Source organism: Acinonyx jubatus, chromosome A3 (genome assembly GCF_027475565.1).
Source record: "Acinonyx jubatus isolate Ajub_Pintada_27869175 chromosome A3, VMU_Ajub_asm_v1.0, whole genome shotgun sequence".
Lineage (NCBI taxonomy): Eukaryota > Metazoa > Chordata > Mammalia > Carnivora > Felidae > Acinonyx > Acinonyx jubatus.
Genome location: NC_069388.1, coordinates 127,075,513 through 127,091,145, shown reverse-complemented (window position 1 = coordinate 127,091,145; position 15,633 = coordinate 127,075,513). Strand labels below are relative to the sequence as shown.

Genomic DNA, 15,633 nt, shown 5'->3' with positions numbered 1-15,633 from the left:
TAGGAAAAGCCGGGGGGCGACGGTGGTGGCGCGCAGCGGCGCCACGCAGCGGCGCCGCGCCCCTCGCGCGCTCCCCGCGGGTTGTCGCACCTCCACTCCCGGGGGCCGTGCGCGTTCCGGTGCACCGAGGCCGGGCGGGCCGGGGCGGAGCGCGCGCTGGAGACCCGCCCCTGCTCCCCTCCCCCTCTCGCGGAGATTGACGCGGCCCGGGCAGCCGCCCCAACCAATGAGCGCGTCCCGGGGCGGGCCCTGGAACCAGCTGCTCCGGCTACTTAGAGTCTTCGGCTCCGCCGTGGGAAAGCAGAACGGAGTCGGGAGTACCCAGGTGGACCGGGCACCCCAGCCAGCCAGCGCGGACCGGCAGGCGCACGGGCACCGCGCCGGGTACCGCACCGCACCGTTCCGCGCGGGGCAGAGCGGAGCCGCAACCCCACGCGCCTCCCAGGACCCACCAGCCACCGCCGCCTCCGCAGCACCCATGGGGACCAGGAGACTTTAAAGGAGTTTGGGGTTTCGGGAGCAGGGAAATCACGGGTACGGAGAGGCGGCTTTCTTTGCCTTGGAAACGGTTTTTCTTCGTCCGACTGTTTGGACCCTGTGCCGGGTAGGAGGGAAAAGGGGTCTTTTGGCTGAAAGTGGACCTCCCTACTCAACCCACGCCCGCACCCGCACCCGCACCCAGACACCGCACTGGCTTCCCCCATCCTTCCCTTTCCTCTTTGTTAGGTTATTTTAGACAGAAGGGCCTCGCCCTGGCGCAGCCCGACTGGCCCTGCTGGGGAGAAGGCAAGAGAAGTAAGGGGCGGAGCGCACCTGCTTGTGTGGGCAGGTGTGCCCGGGTGCGTGGGTGTGCGTGCCCTGGCGAGCGTGCAAGCGTGGGGTTAGGATTGTGTGCGAATGTGGGAGTCTGAGTGTGCCGTCGCGAAGGTTCGTCATGGTGTATATGTGACATTATCACACCGATATACTCGCCTGTCTGTGCCTGGACTCCCAGGTGAACAAGATTTTGCCGGTGTCGTGAGTGCCTGCGAACGTGCCCGAGTGTCATTGTCCGAGGCGCTGTCAGGGGAGGAGTACGACCTAGCGCAAAACTGAGAGGGGGGCTGGCGAGGGTGGGGACAGAAATGTGAGCGCAGCTTGCTCCAAGCTCTGAGGCCCGAGGCGCCCCTTCTTCCTTCCAACCTACCCCTCGGTCCTCTCCCGGGTGTCGGTCTTCTCGCTGCTAACAACCCGCTCTGTCGCCCCCATTGGGACCCCTCGCGCCTTCCCGCTGCCTGCCTTTTCTCTTGTGGGAGTTGTACCGCGTTGCCGGATGGGGTCCGAGGCTGTGTGGTGGCGTCTGCTCTTTCCCGAAGGACGGGTGGCTTCTGCACCTGTCCTGACGCTGGGGAGGAGCGGGTGACTCCAGTGCCGGCGCGTGGGCGGGCCGACGGGCAGGTCCCAGGGGCACTGCACGTCCCGGGGAGGGGCAGCTGGACTCTGATCGTGTCTCTGCCTCTCGTCTGTGCTCCCGCAGATCCCGGCTCCTGGCCCTCGCCTCGCCGCGTCATTGATGGGCAACCAACTGGACCGCATCACCCACCTCAACTACAGCGAGTTGCCCACAGGGGACCCGTCGGGGATCGAGAAGGACGAGCTACGAGTTGGGGTCGCCTACTTCTTCTCGGATGAGGAGGAGGACCTGGACGAACGCGGCCAGCCCGACAAGTTCGGCGTGAAGGGCCCCCCGGGCTGCACCCCGTGCCCAGAGAGCCCCAGCCGCCACCGCCACCACCTGCTGCACCAGCTGGTCCTCAACGAAACTCAGTTCTCCGCCTTCCGGGGGCAGGAATGCATCTTTTCCAAAGTGAGCGGCGGCCCTCAGGGCGCCGACCTGAGCGTCTACGCTGTCACCGCGCTGCCCGCGCTCTGCGAGCCGGGCGACCTGCTGGAGCTGCTGTGGCTGCAGCCGGCGCCCGAGCCGCCCGCCCCCGCCCCGCACTGGGCCGTCTATGTGGGTGGCGGGCAGATCATCCACCTGCACCAAGGCGAGATCCGCCAGGACAGCCTGTACGAGGCGGGCGCGGCCAACGTGGGCCGGGTGGTGAATAGCTGGTACCGCTACCGCCCGCTGGTGGCCGAGCTGGTGGTGCAGAACGCCTGCGGCCACCTGGGCCTCAAGAGCGAGGAGATCTGCTGGACGAACTCGGAGAGCTTCGCCGCCTGGTGCCGCTTTGGTAAGCGGGAGTTCAAGGCGGGAGGGGAGGTGCCGGCGGGCACGCAGCCCCCGCAGCAGCAGTACTATCTCAAGGTGCACCTGGGCGAGAACAAGGTGCACACGGCCAGGTTTCACAGCCTGGAAGACCTCATCCGCGAGAAGCGCCGCATCGACGCCAGCGGCCGCCTGCGAGTGCTCCAGGAGCTCGCCGACCTCGTGGACGACAAGGAGTAGCCTCGTGGGGGGCCACCTGCGCCTCCTGTCTCCCCGCGCCCCGCTCCCTTCCCAGCACCCGGGCTTCCTGGCCGGTGATCCGCGACCCCCGTCCCCCTCGAGCGCCCTCCTGCGGCGGCCGGTGCCCAGGCTGCACCCTCGCACCCCTCCGCAAGTGGCCGGAAGTCTCAGGAACTGGCCCCGGGACGAAAGGGCAGCTGTGCGCGCCTGGCTGAGCCCCCCCAGTGGTGGTGATGGTGTTGGGAAACCCAGCGTGCGCTTTCCCCTCGAGTTGTAACGGGGGAAAGGAGAAAGGGCTGAAGGGAGCAAGCAAGGACGTGGCTTTCCCCACAGGTCGCTAGTCAGTGACTGTCACCCGACCTCCTATAAAGGGACCATCACCGCCCCCAGTGCGCACACACAGACCAGTCGGAGGTGAGAAATGATCTTTCCAGGGCACAGTTCACCTCCCGTATGAACGTGTCCCCAGATTGCAGGATTTCCAAGAAATCGAGCCTGTCCCTTAGGCACTTGTGAATAATTCCACAAGACAGCACTTTGGGACTCCGGGTTATCCCGAGGCTGCCCGGGACTTTTCCAGCTCTCCAGCCCCAAGTCTCCTGACATTTGTATTCCAGTCTCCGGGCAAAGCTGTAATGTTTGCTTCCAGTCCTTTCCACCGAGGGAAGCGACCGCCACCCCCACCCCATTTGCCTGTGAGTCTCCCTCGCTGGCAGAATGGAAGCCTTCCTGGTCCCGAGAGGAAAATGGCTCAGCTGATTTGGTGAGGAGCGCGGGCCCCGCCCCCGGCAAGGAGAAGGTTCACCTGGTGTCTGGGAACTTGAATGTGTGGAGACGGTCGCTTGTTGTTCTTAACCCTCGTTTGCTCCCTGATGGGGCTGCATTTCAGAAAGAGTCCTATTTTTTAAAGGGTTGGAGGAGAGAGAGAGGAGGAAGATATGGCAACATTCAAGAAACCAGCATTATTACAACACCATAGCCAGTATATTTAGTTTGGCTTTTCCTAACCTAGAAATCTTAGAGGGTGGGGAAGTGGAAATAAAGTTTTAAAAGTGAGAGAGCAGTTTTCCAACTATGTCAACAAAGCCTATCGTGTTGATGTTTTTATTGACCATTTTAGCAACATGCTAATAAAATTTCAAATTGAAATTTTTATTTTCATGGCTTTAATCCATGATAGTTTAAATACTGGGGGCCATTAAGAGTGGATTTAGCTAAGAGCTTAGCTAACATTGCCTTTTCACTCTATTTTTCTCAAATCTTATGAGAATTCTGTTTTTGCATATTGTAGTTAATTTTTGGCTTGAAACAGCAGTCCTCGTAATGGTGAAGGTGTTAATCAATGTGTATGTTGCACTGAATTTCTGTCAGTTAAGGGGTTCACTGCTTGGGTGGAGATTGCTAGTGGGTTCAATGAGGTTTCTTTTCCCCATGTTGTATACCATTACCATTTCACATTTGCATTTCTCTTGTTCTTCCTCTCCCCTTGATGTCCTTAAGAAAGGACTCTAGAATTGGTGGCTTTTTCCCTTCCTCTTTAGCCAATCCCACAATTCATTCCTAAAAACCAGAAAGAACTTGTAGGACCAGGGCAAATGTGTGTGTTTTCCAAAAACTTAAGGCTGTTGGAAACCCCTTCCTTGGCCAAGGATGTACCAACTTCTCTCCCTGTGCTGCAGCCCCAGCCTGACTGACTGTTAATTGATTCAGTGTTAGACACCTACAGCATCTACGTCCCTTTCCGGGGGATTTGTCAAATAATGGTGTTTAGCTAATTGTGGCAAGCAATTGCATTTTGACAGCTGTGATTTAGTTGGACGGCAAATATGGCCAAAGCCAGTTTCTTGGCATTTCAAAAATAATGCAATAAAAACTAGTCGAGGTTAGCTGAGACTGGAAATGCCTTTTTTCATGGTGAAATGGTTCATTTCTGTTTTGGTTTTTTTTGTTTGTTTGTTTTGTTTTCCACCTTGGATTCATTCCCTGATCTTGAATCAAAAGGTCAGATCAATGAAATATGAACTAGAGTATTTTTCTTAAGCCTATTGAGTGATTTATTTTTTAAAAAATGTTTAAATGCATATGCTTTTCTTTCAGCGCATACAACGGCAAAACTTTTGTAATAACTAACTTACCTTTGCATGTACGGGGAACTAAAAGTCACTTAATTCCCTAACTTACTCCTCTTTCAAATAGCAGATGGCAGATCATAAACCGAAGTTCTTTATTGTGTCTACCTTCTCCACATTCTTTACTGTGTCCTCCCACTGTATCTTGGCTCTCTGCTGTATTAAACACCATCCTGAACACTGGTTCCAGCAGAACTTCTTGACATTTTGTCCTCCACCTGTCACTCAGAGGGTGGAGCTTAAGCAAAAGAAATGCATCGGTCGATCACACCTAATACTAACATTTTATTTCCTCTGATGGCACATAATCTGATTTTTCTCTTACCGAGATGGTCACTATAAGAACAGGGGACTGGCCCAGCACCTTTATACTTTCTGAGACTTGACTGTCAGTAAAAGTAAGAGTTTGGCCGCCAAAGTAGCATTCGTTCCTGTATTGGTCTGTCAAGGACTGGGTTGATGGTAAGACTCGTACAGATTCACAGTAGGAGAACACTCCTTACAGAGGGGACCCCTGGTCCATGTTAATAACAGCCAATGGCAAAATAATCCTAAGCATCGTGCACCATGAAGAGGATATTCTCAAGATATTATCTAATAACTTTCTCCTGAAAAAGTGTATTTTGAGGGCACTGTTAACAGTGTGAGTGAAACCAAATGGGTGGGTGTTCCTTTGAGAGATGCCATGGGCATACTTGATTTTTTTATTTTGAGTGAATAGAGGATCCCCGGATTTTATCAGAGTTCTAAAAATTAAAGCCAGAAGCCTCCTAACATTTTGATAGAGGTCAGGAATTTACTTTTGGTTGGAGTTCTCCTCAAGAGAACGGAGCTTCACTGTACTTTTTATGATGCTGAGTGTGGCCAAGCTGGAAATGGGTTCCACCTGCTCTCTGGTAGAGAGGAAACATACCCTTGTGCCTCTGTTCCTTCTCCACCTTCAGAGGCTGACCCTGAAAAAGCAAACTACTAAAAAAAGAATGAACGTTTGTACTCCGAGGAGTGCTTTGCTACAGATTTTGTTATTAAAAATAAAAGCAAAAACAAAAACAAAAAGCTGGGGAGGAGGAGAGAGGATGGGCATACTTGAAACAAAACCAGGTCTGAAACTGGTTACTCTCCAAGTGTACTCATGAAAAACCAATCCTGTACAAATTACATATATTACATTTATTTTTTTAAAGTTTAAAGTATATCCATGAGCTAAATAGATACATATATATATATATATATATATATAAAATTCCTCAATATTTAAAAATTTAAATCCCAGTCATGACTGTATATTATTAAAAGAAAGACTAAATATGGATTCACTAGCAGATAACACACATTTGCACCAGATTAGAACATCAAACGCGGAAGCAGCTGTAAGACCAATTATGTGACATGATTTTACCACCTTTAAAAAAACATGTTTGATATTTATCTTCCTCTTTGTGTCGTGTTTCATGGTGAACACTTTTGTTTGAGTAATGATTTTTTTTTCTGAAATGCATGCCATTGGTGTTCACAAAATAATGAATTATCTGAATAATCAGTATATCCTAACAGTCTTCAAACATTACCTTATTGGTTAATTACATGTTTATATGTTCTTTCCTTCCCTAACAGTTCAGTCTCTTAGTCATCGAATAAATGGAGCAGAGTGGAATTTCAGTGAAATTAATACCAGCGGCACAAACATCATAGAGCAACCTAATTTCCTTTTGTCCATATGCGTACCTTCAAAGCTTTCTGCTTTCTTGCTTTTAAACAGGTGAAGAGAGTCTTGTTAAGTTTGGCTTTCAGACATGACTTGCCACACGGATGGATAATGGGTTTGTAGGTGAAAAGTACAGACTTTCAGGTTTCTAGAAACACGAAGAACTGTGTTTAGAAAATGGTTAACACCCAACTTGACCTTTTTGGTTGACAATTACTAGCTATTGGCAGAATGTGTGTGTGTGTGTGTATATACATATATATATACATATACATACACACACACAGATATACACACACATTTACACACGGACATCTGTGTACACATACACATTTGCATATACACATATACTTACTACACGTTTACATAATGCATGCATTCCATCTGTGTCCGTAGATACATTCCTACCTACAGCTAGTAATCGTGTTTCATTCAGAGATATATACAGACGTGTGCACACACAAAGATTATTTAAGACAAAATGGAGAGTGACTTGAGACCTACAAAAACAGGGGACGTTCTCTGGGGTCCTCACAGCTAGTGAACAACTGGACAGCCAGCTGGCCGTCCCTGAAATGGAGCATAAAGAAAAAGAAGAAAATGTGGGAGTCGCACTTAGTTTTGTCTCAATTACAGAAGTACATGTTCCTTGTTTCTCTAACTAGAAAGACTTAAGATTCAAAGGAAAGCTGCAAAGATAAGAAAGTAATTACAAAATAAGACGCAAGAGCAAGTGGGAAAGCTGGAACATGATAAAAGAAATGAATAAGCTTTGCAACAGGGGACGCCTATTCTCTAACCAAAGGCAGGAAAGCCGAGATCTTATTTTCTGACCATTTAATAATTTATAAAATCCCCTTGATTCCATCACTCACATGTTGTATGTTTACCTCATTTGAACCTACAATAGAAGAAATTTGGGTATTTGAAGATGTTGGGGAAAAGGAAAAATCGTCTTCTCTGGCTTTGTGGCTGTGGGTGAGTCGTGATGCTTGCATTTACTGGCAACAAGCACCCAGATGAACCGTCCCCTGTGCTGTGGAGTGTAATCAGTCTCTCTGGCTCACGGCGACTTGTGCTGAGGCACAGAGTAGGTGCTCAGTACATATATACATATAAGGCTAAGTGAGGCATGTCTACACCTCAGGTGTTCTCCGTGACACCTGATCACTAGGAAAACCAGAAATCCCACCACGTGGCTTTTCTACAAGGAAACCTATATCACTCTAATTGAAATTGGCAGGCTTTTCCCACCTCAGAAGACCCCACAAAAATATAATTTATAAGGCTTAAGACTAATATCAGGGGAAAGGTATTCTGAATATTCTATTTGCTAACAGGAAAAAAAAAAAACTATCAAAGAATCCAAAGACAAAATGTTCTTGTCATTTGGTTAGAAAGGGGAAAGCAAACTAATAACTCTGACTATACCTTCCCACAACTTCATCTCTCATTTACGTCAAGGGGAGATTTTTCTTGCATGAAATCACAATATTACTCCTTCAGAAAGAAGCTTATTATTAAAGCTCTTGCTAAGAATTTTCTTCAGTTATGTAAGGAAAAACCTACCAGAATATGAGCTTAACTCTCTGAGAAAATTAGATTTGACGGAGTTTGGTCATGGGTGTTTTTCTGAATAAACATTATTCATTTATATATGAAAATATCCAAATAATGGCTATGCCCATTGGCTTTTATAATCCAATTACTTTTTTATGTGAACATGAGTTCTGACCTTAATTTTGTCCAAAGGGGAGAGGCTTGTAAAATATTAGGTATGAACAGAGCCAATGTCCTAAATTCCAAGCACAAAATAAATGCCTCAAATGTTAATCTGAACTGTATTCAGTCTTCCAAAAAATAGAAAGAGATCATATAAGGCTACTGCTTATGTGCTTTCCAAGAAAATTCTTGCCATCAATCTACAATATAGACGTTAATGTTCTATTCATGCCACAATGGGAAACTTGAGGGCTTCTCTGTTATGACTATACTGATATTTGCTTTAACAAATACATTATTATTCTAAATTCAATCATTTCCCCCTCCAATAGTCCTGCAACATGCCAGCTCTTTGCTCACTGCCAAGCCCCTTGTTTTCAGATTCTCCTGGGGAATGAGCAAATCCAGGGGGATCGTACTGACAATGATTCTGTAAAACATCTCCCCGGCTCTCGGCACATGCTTTGTTTTGTCCTGCCTTCTGCTTCTCAGTGGAATTGTCTGCCCCAGGTCTGAGCCAGAGAAAAGCAAGTCTCAAGGGTAGGGTTGCCCAATTTGGCAAATAAAAATATAGGCCAATCAATTACATTTCAATTTCAGATAAAGACTAATCATTTTCGTATAGGTGTATCCCATGTGATATTTGAGACACACTTATACTAAAAATGATCTTTTTATTTGAAATTCAAATGTAACTGCATGTCCAGGACATCACCTGGCCACTCTACTCAGGGAGGACCTTACATCTCTAAGAAGCCAGAGACCTCTGATCTTTTAGAGTTGACAAATTAAGGACACATCCTCTATCCACAGCATGGAAGTGTATTATCAGATTGCTCATGAGTCTTTTAAGACCAAGGCCAGATTCAGGTCCAGGGACAAGCACATAGTCCAGGAGAAGCCGCAGAAGGAAGGGTTCACATACTCCCTAATCACTGAGAGAGTTGGTTGCATGTTTGTGTTGATGGGTGTTTCATGCATCTCTATTCTTATACTCTTTTGATTATGTTTTGTTGGACTTGCCATCCTTTATCTGAGGATATGAGGAGCGCTTTCCCAGATACAATCAGAAATACTCTATGTCACTGTTTCTAATCCCACCTGCTACTTATCCCAATCTGGGTCCTCACGTCCCACCTGGCTATCCCATACCTCCTCTCCTGTCTCTATCCTTCTGGTGCCTCTATCCAAACGTGTGTGGCTACAGTGATCTTTAAAAAAAAAATAACGTTTATTTATTTATTTTTTTTTTTGAGAGAAAGAGAGGAAGAGAGAGTGCAAGTGGGGGAGGGGCAGAGAGAGGGGGAGACACAGAATCTGAAGCAGGCTCCAGGCTCCGATCTGTCCCTATAGAGCCCAACATGGGGCTCTAACTCATGAACTGCGAGGTCATGACCTGAGCCGAAGTTGGACGCTTAACCTACTGAGCCACCCAGGTGCCCTGATCTTTTAAAATACACACTCATGCTCACAAGATAAAGACCAAACTCCTTTTGAAGCAGTGTCCTCCATGGTCCAGCCCTTGTCTGCCACCAGCTTATACTAAGGCCACATAAAATAGTAAGCAGAACATGTAGTTTTCATTCATGCTTTCATGACTTTCTATGTTGTCCCCTTTATCTGATTGCCCTTCTTGATTCCTGAGGGGAGAACTCTTATTTACCTGCCCTTCACAGTAGCGCCATGTTACTCCCTGATATGGCTTTGGTAGTTTTCTTCTGTGTGTTCCCATTGAATTTGTTTATACCTCCCCCAGACTCTCCCCTACTATAAATGTTGTTTACATCTGTCTCTCTCTAGATTGAGCTCTATTGGGAAAGGCTCTGTGACTTACTCATTTCTGCACCTGCAAAGTCTAGCACTTGCAATAGATGTTCAGTCAGAGTCTCCTGAATGAATGGAAGAAGTGGGGAGAGGGAGGAAAAACTGGCCCCTCCATAAGAATGTGGGACATACTGCCCGTGGTTTCTCTCTGAGCCAAACCACAGTAAGAATGGGCTAAAAGTGTCAACATCTACATGATTCTCCCTAAAAACCCTACCGTAGAAAATTAGTTTCTGTTTAGAAAATAAGCTAGAATTGTGAGAAATCTATATTACTCTATAGATGATGGGAGATTAGCCATACATAGTTGAAAAGGCTTCTCTGCCCTCATTATACTGATGCCAGCATTTCTTCATGAATGAACGTTATGAGTTTCATTATGATGGAAATGCAGATTTGTCTCCTCTTGGTAATTCAATCTCCACCTAGGTGAGATAGCTCTGTGAGTTGCAAATTTAGAAGGCAGCTGGGGGTTGACTTGCAGGAAGTAAAAATGAGACAAGACATTCCCCATATGGGCTACTTTAGTCAGTGGGCCCTCAAAGACCAGAGATGTTCCATTGGCGCAGAACACGTCTGAAACATCCAAGTCCTGTTCACCTTTTGGAAAGTAAAATTTTTCCCAAACTTACTAATAAGCAAATCACTTATGGCATCTGTGGAAGGAAAACAATCCCCTTGCCTAACATTCCAGCAGGGGGAGCAGGAGAAAACCAGTCTTCTTGGATTGATGACATTTGGACCTCTAGCTAGCTGAACAGCTAGAATAACTTGAAATAATTTGAAGTCAATTGAGCACTAAAAATGTACCTAGATTAATGTCTTATAAAATATATATGCTTTTATATTTGAGATCTTCCCTGAAACTCTTAGGAGAAGCACCCTGTATTTTTCCAGTGAAATACTATTCTCTGAGCACCTCTGGACATTAATGTAGTTTAATCTGGTTTTGGTCATGGTTATGGCTATTTGTACTTAAGAAAAGGTATTTTAATTTGAGATTTTTAAACCATAATATCCTGCTGAGGAAAAGAAGTGTCAAAACTCAAGAATGGAGTGCTTTTCTTTGGAATGAAATACTACTAACTTGGGATTAGATACCTAGGTAAATACGGGTTATGGTAAAACTGCTTTTGCCCAGAGAGCAATTTCTAGAGGAGACAGCAGATGAGATGTTTCATTATGCAGCCTCACCATGCTCATTTCAGAAATCAGTGCCCCTTGTGTACATCTGTTTTATTTGTGTGTAATTTTATGAGACAGGATCTACACAAGGAAATGGGAGCAGAGGTAGTTACTTCATCCTCTACAGACCAACAAAGTAAGTGCTTGACAGCCCAGATCTGTTCTGCCCATGTTACTTCCTTAAAATCTTTAAGGGTTTTCCATAACTTGCCAGATGAAATCCAGACTGCATGGCATCATTCGAGCTGTGCCCCGTCTGTCCCCTATCCCCCAACCTCTGAAGCTTCATCCCTTGACTCGTCACAGTAAATTGTCCCTATGAGTCCTCTGTACTGAACCATTTACCTTTCTCTAAAAACCATGTCATTATATGCCTTTGCTCAACCTTTCATCTACATAGAACATCCTCCCCACCTTCTTATCCACATGTCAAAATCCTCCTCATCCTTTCATTCATAGGACATTTTTTAGCTGTTCCGTGAAGCCCTCTTTTTCCTGCAGTACATTCTACTTCAACAACAAGCCAAATTAATCCTTCTTCACGAGTTCCCATAGTTCTTTATCTGAGCATTTAACATTCACTCTACTCACTTAATATTCCAATTTTCAGCCCCTAAACTATGTCAAACACAATTTACTTAAGTTAATGGGAACCAGATTGCCTGCTGAATTGGGTTTTAATCTTGAGGTAGGGATCTTGGCATTCTGATCTTCGGTTCCTTAGTAGCTCGTGTCTGGTCACATTGGATGCTCAACCAATGCTGACTTCATTTGACTCAGTTAACTTAATTAGAAAGCAACTCTTTTGCTCTAAGAACAACGGTAAGTGCTTTTTAAAAATTAATGTTCTCATGGGAGATCTACTCCCTAAACATTTGGTGGGTCCCTATTATAGGCAAGCCTTTGTTTTACATCATGTGGATACAAAACATAGTCTAGACTTCAAGAACTCCATCTGGTAAAGGAGAGAGTTACACTATTAGCCACAATCCACTACAGCCTGGAATGTAGGTCGTTACCAAGGTACAATGAAAAAATATACTATAGAAGGTCAAAGGAAGAAGCACTTGGAAGGAGACATCAACTTCAAGAAATGAGTCCTTGACTTGCGTAGAAGATCTGAATGGTGTTTTTAAGACAACTACACATTTTTGTTGAATCTTTATTAACAGATGGGAAAATAGATAATTTTGGCATGTTATTTAAATCCAATAGACACTCTTTTGTCATTTTTATGTAAAATGCTATTTTTAGAGTAAGTTTGGTCCTACAAATTCTGTAGATGTGAGATTTACATATATTGAATCAAAGCCATTTTGCTGTGGAACTACTGAGATTGGCAGGTTATTAGCATTTAATTTACCAGTTAATTCGCCTCCCAGTACATCTCTGCAGGCAAGATTTTGATTGATAGGTGAACTGGTTGCCTAAGATTTAGTTCACAGGGTTAGGACAAATTCTCTAGCGGGAAACTGTGCAAATTTGGGACTTCTTGGGGAAGGGCTGGGGGCCCTGAGCAGTGATGGTTTTAGGCCATCTGAGAAGATGTTCTCATACAGGGAGAGAGGCCAAGGCCACAGACAGGAGGGCAGAACAGTTTTAAGGGGCAAGGTAACTGTAGAGAATAAAGCCAGCAAAATGTCAGAAACCATGAGGACATTACTCAGATGCACTGTGCAAAATGTGTCAAGATTAAGACCGTTTTGCCAGGCAGAATTAATAGCTGACGCGGAAATATGGCCGGCAGGAAACTGACAACTCTGAGAACTGATACCGGCTCTCAGTCTATATAAACAGTCCAGTTTCAAAGTGCATTGTGTTTAATTTAAAAATGGCCCTGTGAAGAAAACAGGAAATCTATCAACTTTGACAATATTCCTTCAATTCAAATAACAGAATTTCTTTGAAGAAAAATAAATCTAAGCCTGTTGCACAAGGACACCCTGAATTTGCTCAGGTCTTTCCCATGGGCTTTGATGCCAAGTGTTGGCTTTCTAAATTCTTCTAATAATTTTAATACATATGTCCATGAAATTTAGCATATGATATAAGCAAGTTTTTCCTTCTTGTGTGGAATTCTCATTTGCTTGAAAATGGAGAAATCCCAGATTCTTTGCAAAGACGGAGAAATAGTCAAAACGTCCAGGTGTATATAGGTGTGACTGGAGAGCAATTCTTTATGTGTTGAATCTCATGTTAATGAATTCCAAAGAAAAACAGCTGACTTTATGCATTTATTTTAATAAGGCCGTGAAAACAGTTCATTTACAGTATAAAAACCCCTTGTCTTTTAAAAATGCTAGACAGAATATTTTAATAAATTAAATTTCTCTGCCTGTCAAATCTGTCAAATTGACAAGAACCCTCAAGGAGTATTGCTGATGTTGTAGGTTTATTCTTCCAATAGGATTACATTTGGAATTTAATATGGGCTGCTTAGTGGAAGAATCCATCCATCAGAGTAATTTTAAGTAACAAACACTAACAGAATATCCTAAGTCTCCAACCTTCTAGGGCCAGGGTGATTCTATTTCCTTTGCAAACTATTTTATTACCCATGATAGTGTCCTGAATATTAGATTTGTCTACAGTGATGAAATAATCTAAGGAGGCAAATAAGTCCACATCATCAGAATAATAACTACTGACATTACTCAGAGATGTGCGGCCTACACAGTCATTGTCATCCTTACAACTAACCTGTGTCAGATCTCACTGTCCCCTTTGTACAAATGGGGATACTGAGGCTCGACAGGGGTAAGCACCCAGTTCAATATGACACAGCTTGCATTGAGTAGAAACAGCATGTTGATTCAGGTGCTCTGATCTGAAGCCATTATGTTTCTCTGTCTCTCACAAGATTTCCCTGGAACAATCAAATGTCTCCTTCCACCCTTTTCTCATAGGGAAACTCCACTTCGAGTTTCCTACTAACATGTGGGAGTATTTTTATTATGCCTCTGCTAGCAGTTGGACAAAGAAGAACTCTTAATTTTTCAAAACAATGTACCTAAGAGAAGTAGGTATTAGGGTGTTCAAAATCACAACCACAATCAAACTCTGGACCGACTGTTTAACACATAGCTAATCGCCTCAACTTGATTATCTGTCTCCTGGAATAAAATTCTCAAACGCATGTCTAAATGTCAAAATGGAATCAAGCTTCAATGTTGAGGTTCTTCTGTTTTTCATCCTGAACTTCAGAAATAGAGATTCACCTGTTAGATAATATTTAAGGAGTTGCTGTCCGTCACCAGGAGTCCAAGGCAGTCCTCACCTCAGAGTCATTTATTGGTCAATAAATATTAAGCTAATTATAGTATTTGGAGGAAAGATCTCTCAAAAATAAACAGAAGGAAAAAATAACCAATATATACATACTCTGCTTCTAATTCCTTATGAGAAGTCTAAAATTTTGGATTAAAAAAAATGTATACAAGACTTCAATTAAATTTTTCTGACAGCAGCCTGTAAGAGTTGTACAAAATGATGCCTGTTTTAATAGCTGGCCAGCCCTAACAGCAGGGTAATGGCATGAGTCAGGCTCTGCACAGCTCTGGCTGTAGGACATATTTATACATATGAAGAGACCTGTTTAACTCAGCTACGAGAGCATTACCATGAGATGCTGCAGTGAATGAATGTTTACCCATGGCCAGTCTCATGAAAGGATATCTTACGTCTCAACCTACGGCATTTCCATTTCTGAATGAGATTAGTGATTCCTCATGAACCATGAACTCACTAGAGATTGAAATAGCCTGGAATAAATAAAACTAAGTAAGTAAATCATCTAGCAGAGGATGGCATAATGGAAAGGATGTTGGATTTTGAAAACCACATGGTTACAAATCTGACTCCTCACTTCCTGGCTGTGTGATCTTGGGCAAATCACTGCCCTGGGCTCCTATCCCTTTGCCTTTGAAAAGATCATAAATTCTAACTCACAGGGTTAGGAGGAAGTTAAATTTTTTTATGTTTGTTTATTTTTTAGGGAGAGAGAGTGCAAGCAGGGGAGGGGCAGAGAGAGATCCAAAGCAGGCTCTCTGCAGACAGCAGAGAGCCTGATGTGGGGCTCAAACTCACAAACTGTGAGATCATGAAACACACCGAAGTCAGACACTTAACCAACTGAGCCATCCAGGCGCCCCAGAAGTTAAAAATTTTAATGGCGATAAAATGTCCACCTACAGTGCTTTGTAAATAAAAGGCATGCAGTTGAATCCAATGAATCTAAGCTATTAAGGGAATTTTCTTTTACCGTTGAGACTACAGGTTTCATAATTATTTTTTTTAAGTTTATTTTATTTATTTTGAGAGAGTGAGCGCATGAGCAGGGGAGCAGCAGAGAGAGAGGGGGAGAGAGAGAATTCCAAGTAGGCTCTGTGCTATCAGGAAGGAGCCCAGTGCGATCTCACCAACCTTGAGATCATGACCTGAGCCAAAACCAAGAATCTGTCACTTAAATTACTGAGCCACCCAGGTGTCCCAGGTTTCCTAATTCTTGAATGGGTTTGCATTGTCTCCATTCAGGTGGTAAATCTTTGGAGAGAATGAATCTTATCTTACTCATTTTCTATTCTCCTTAACAGAATTTCAAGTATGTAATAGTTGTTCAAATATTTTGATAAAAATCA

The 15,633-nt window shown here is 44.6% G+C and overlaps 1 protein-coding gene across 3 annotated transcripts; it reads left to right on the top strand.

Moving 5' to 3' along the window:
- The first annotated feature begins 301 nt into the window (after positions 1-301).
- On the top strand, positions 302-4,743 carry LRATD1 (LRAT domain containing 1). Of its 3 annotated transcripts, none has more exons than XM_053201220.1 (2): positions 302-604; positions 1,517-4,743. In XM_053201220.1, the coding sequence occupies exon 2, from the start codon at positions 1,553-1,555 to the stop codon at positions 2,429-2,431; it is 879 nt and encodes a 292-aa protein (XP_053057195.1). In that variant the 5' UTR covers positions 302-604; positions 1,517-1,552; the 3' UTR covers positions 2,432-4,743. The 3 variants fall into 3 exon arrangements, with proteins under 3 accessions (XP_053057195.1, XP_026933733.1, XP_053057196.1); XM_027077932.2 differs by having other exon boundaries at positions 303-534; XM_053201221.1 differs by lacking the exon at positions 302-604 and adding an exon at positions 632-994.
- The last annotated feature ends 10,890 nt before the right edge of the window (positions 4,744-15,633 follow it).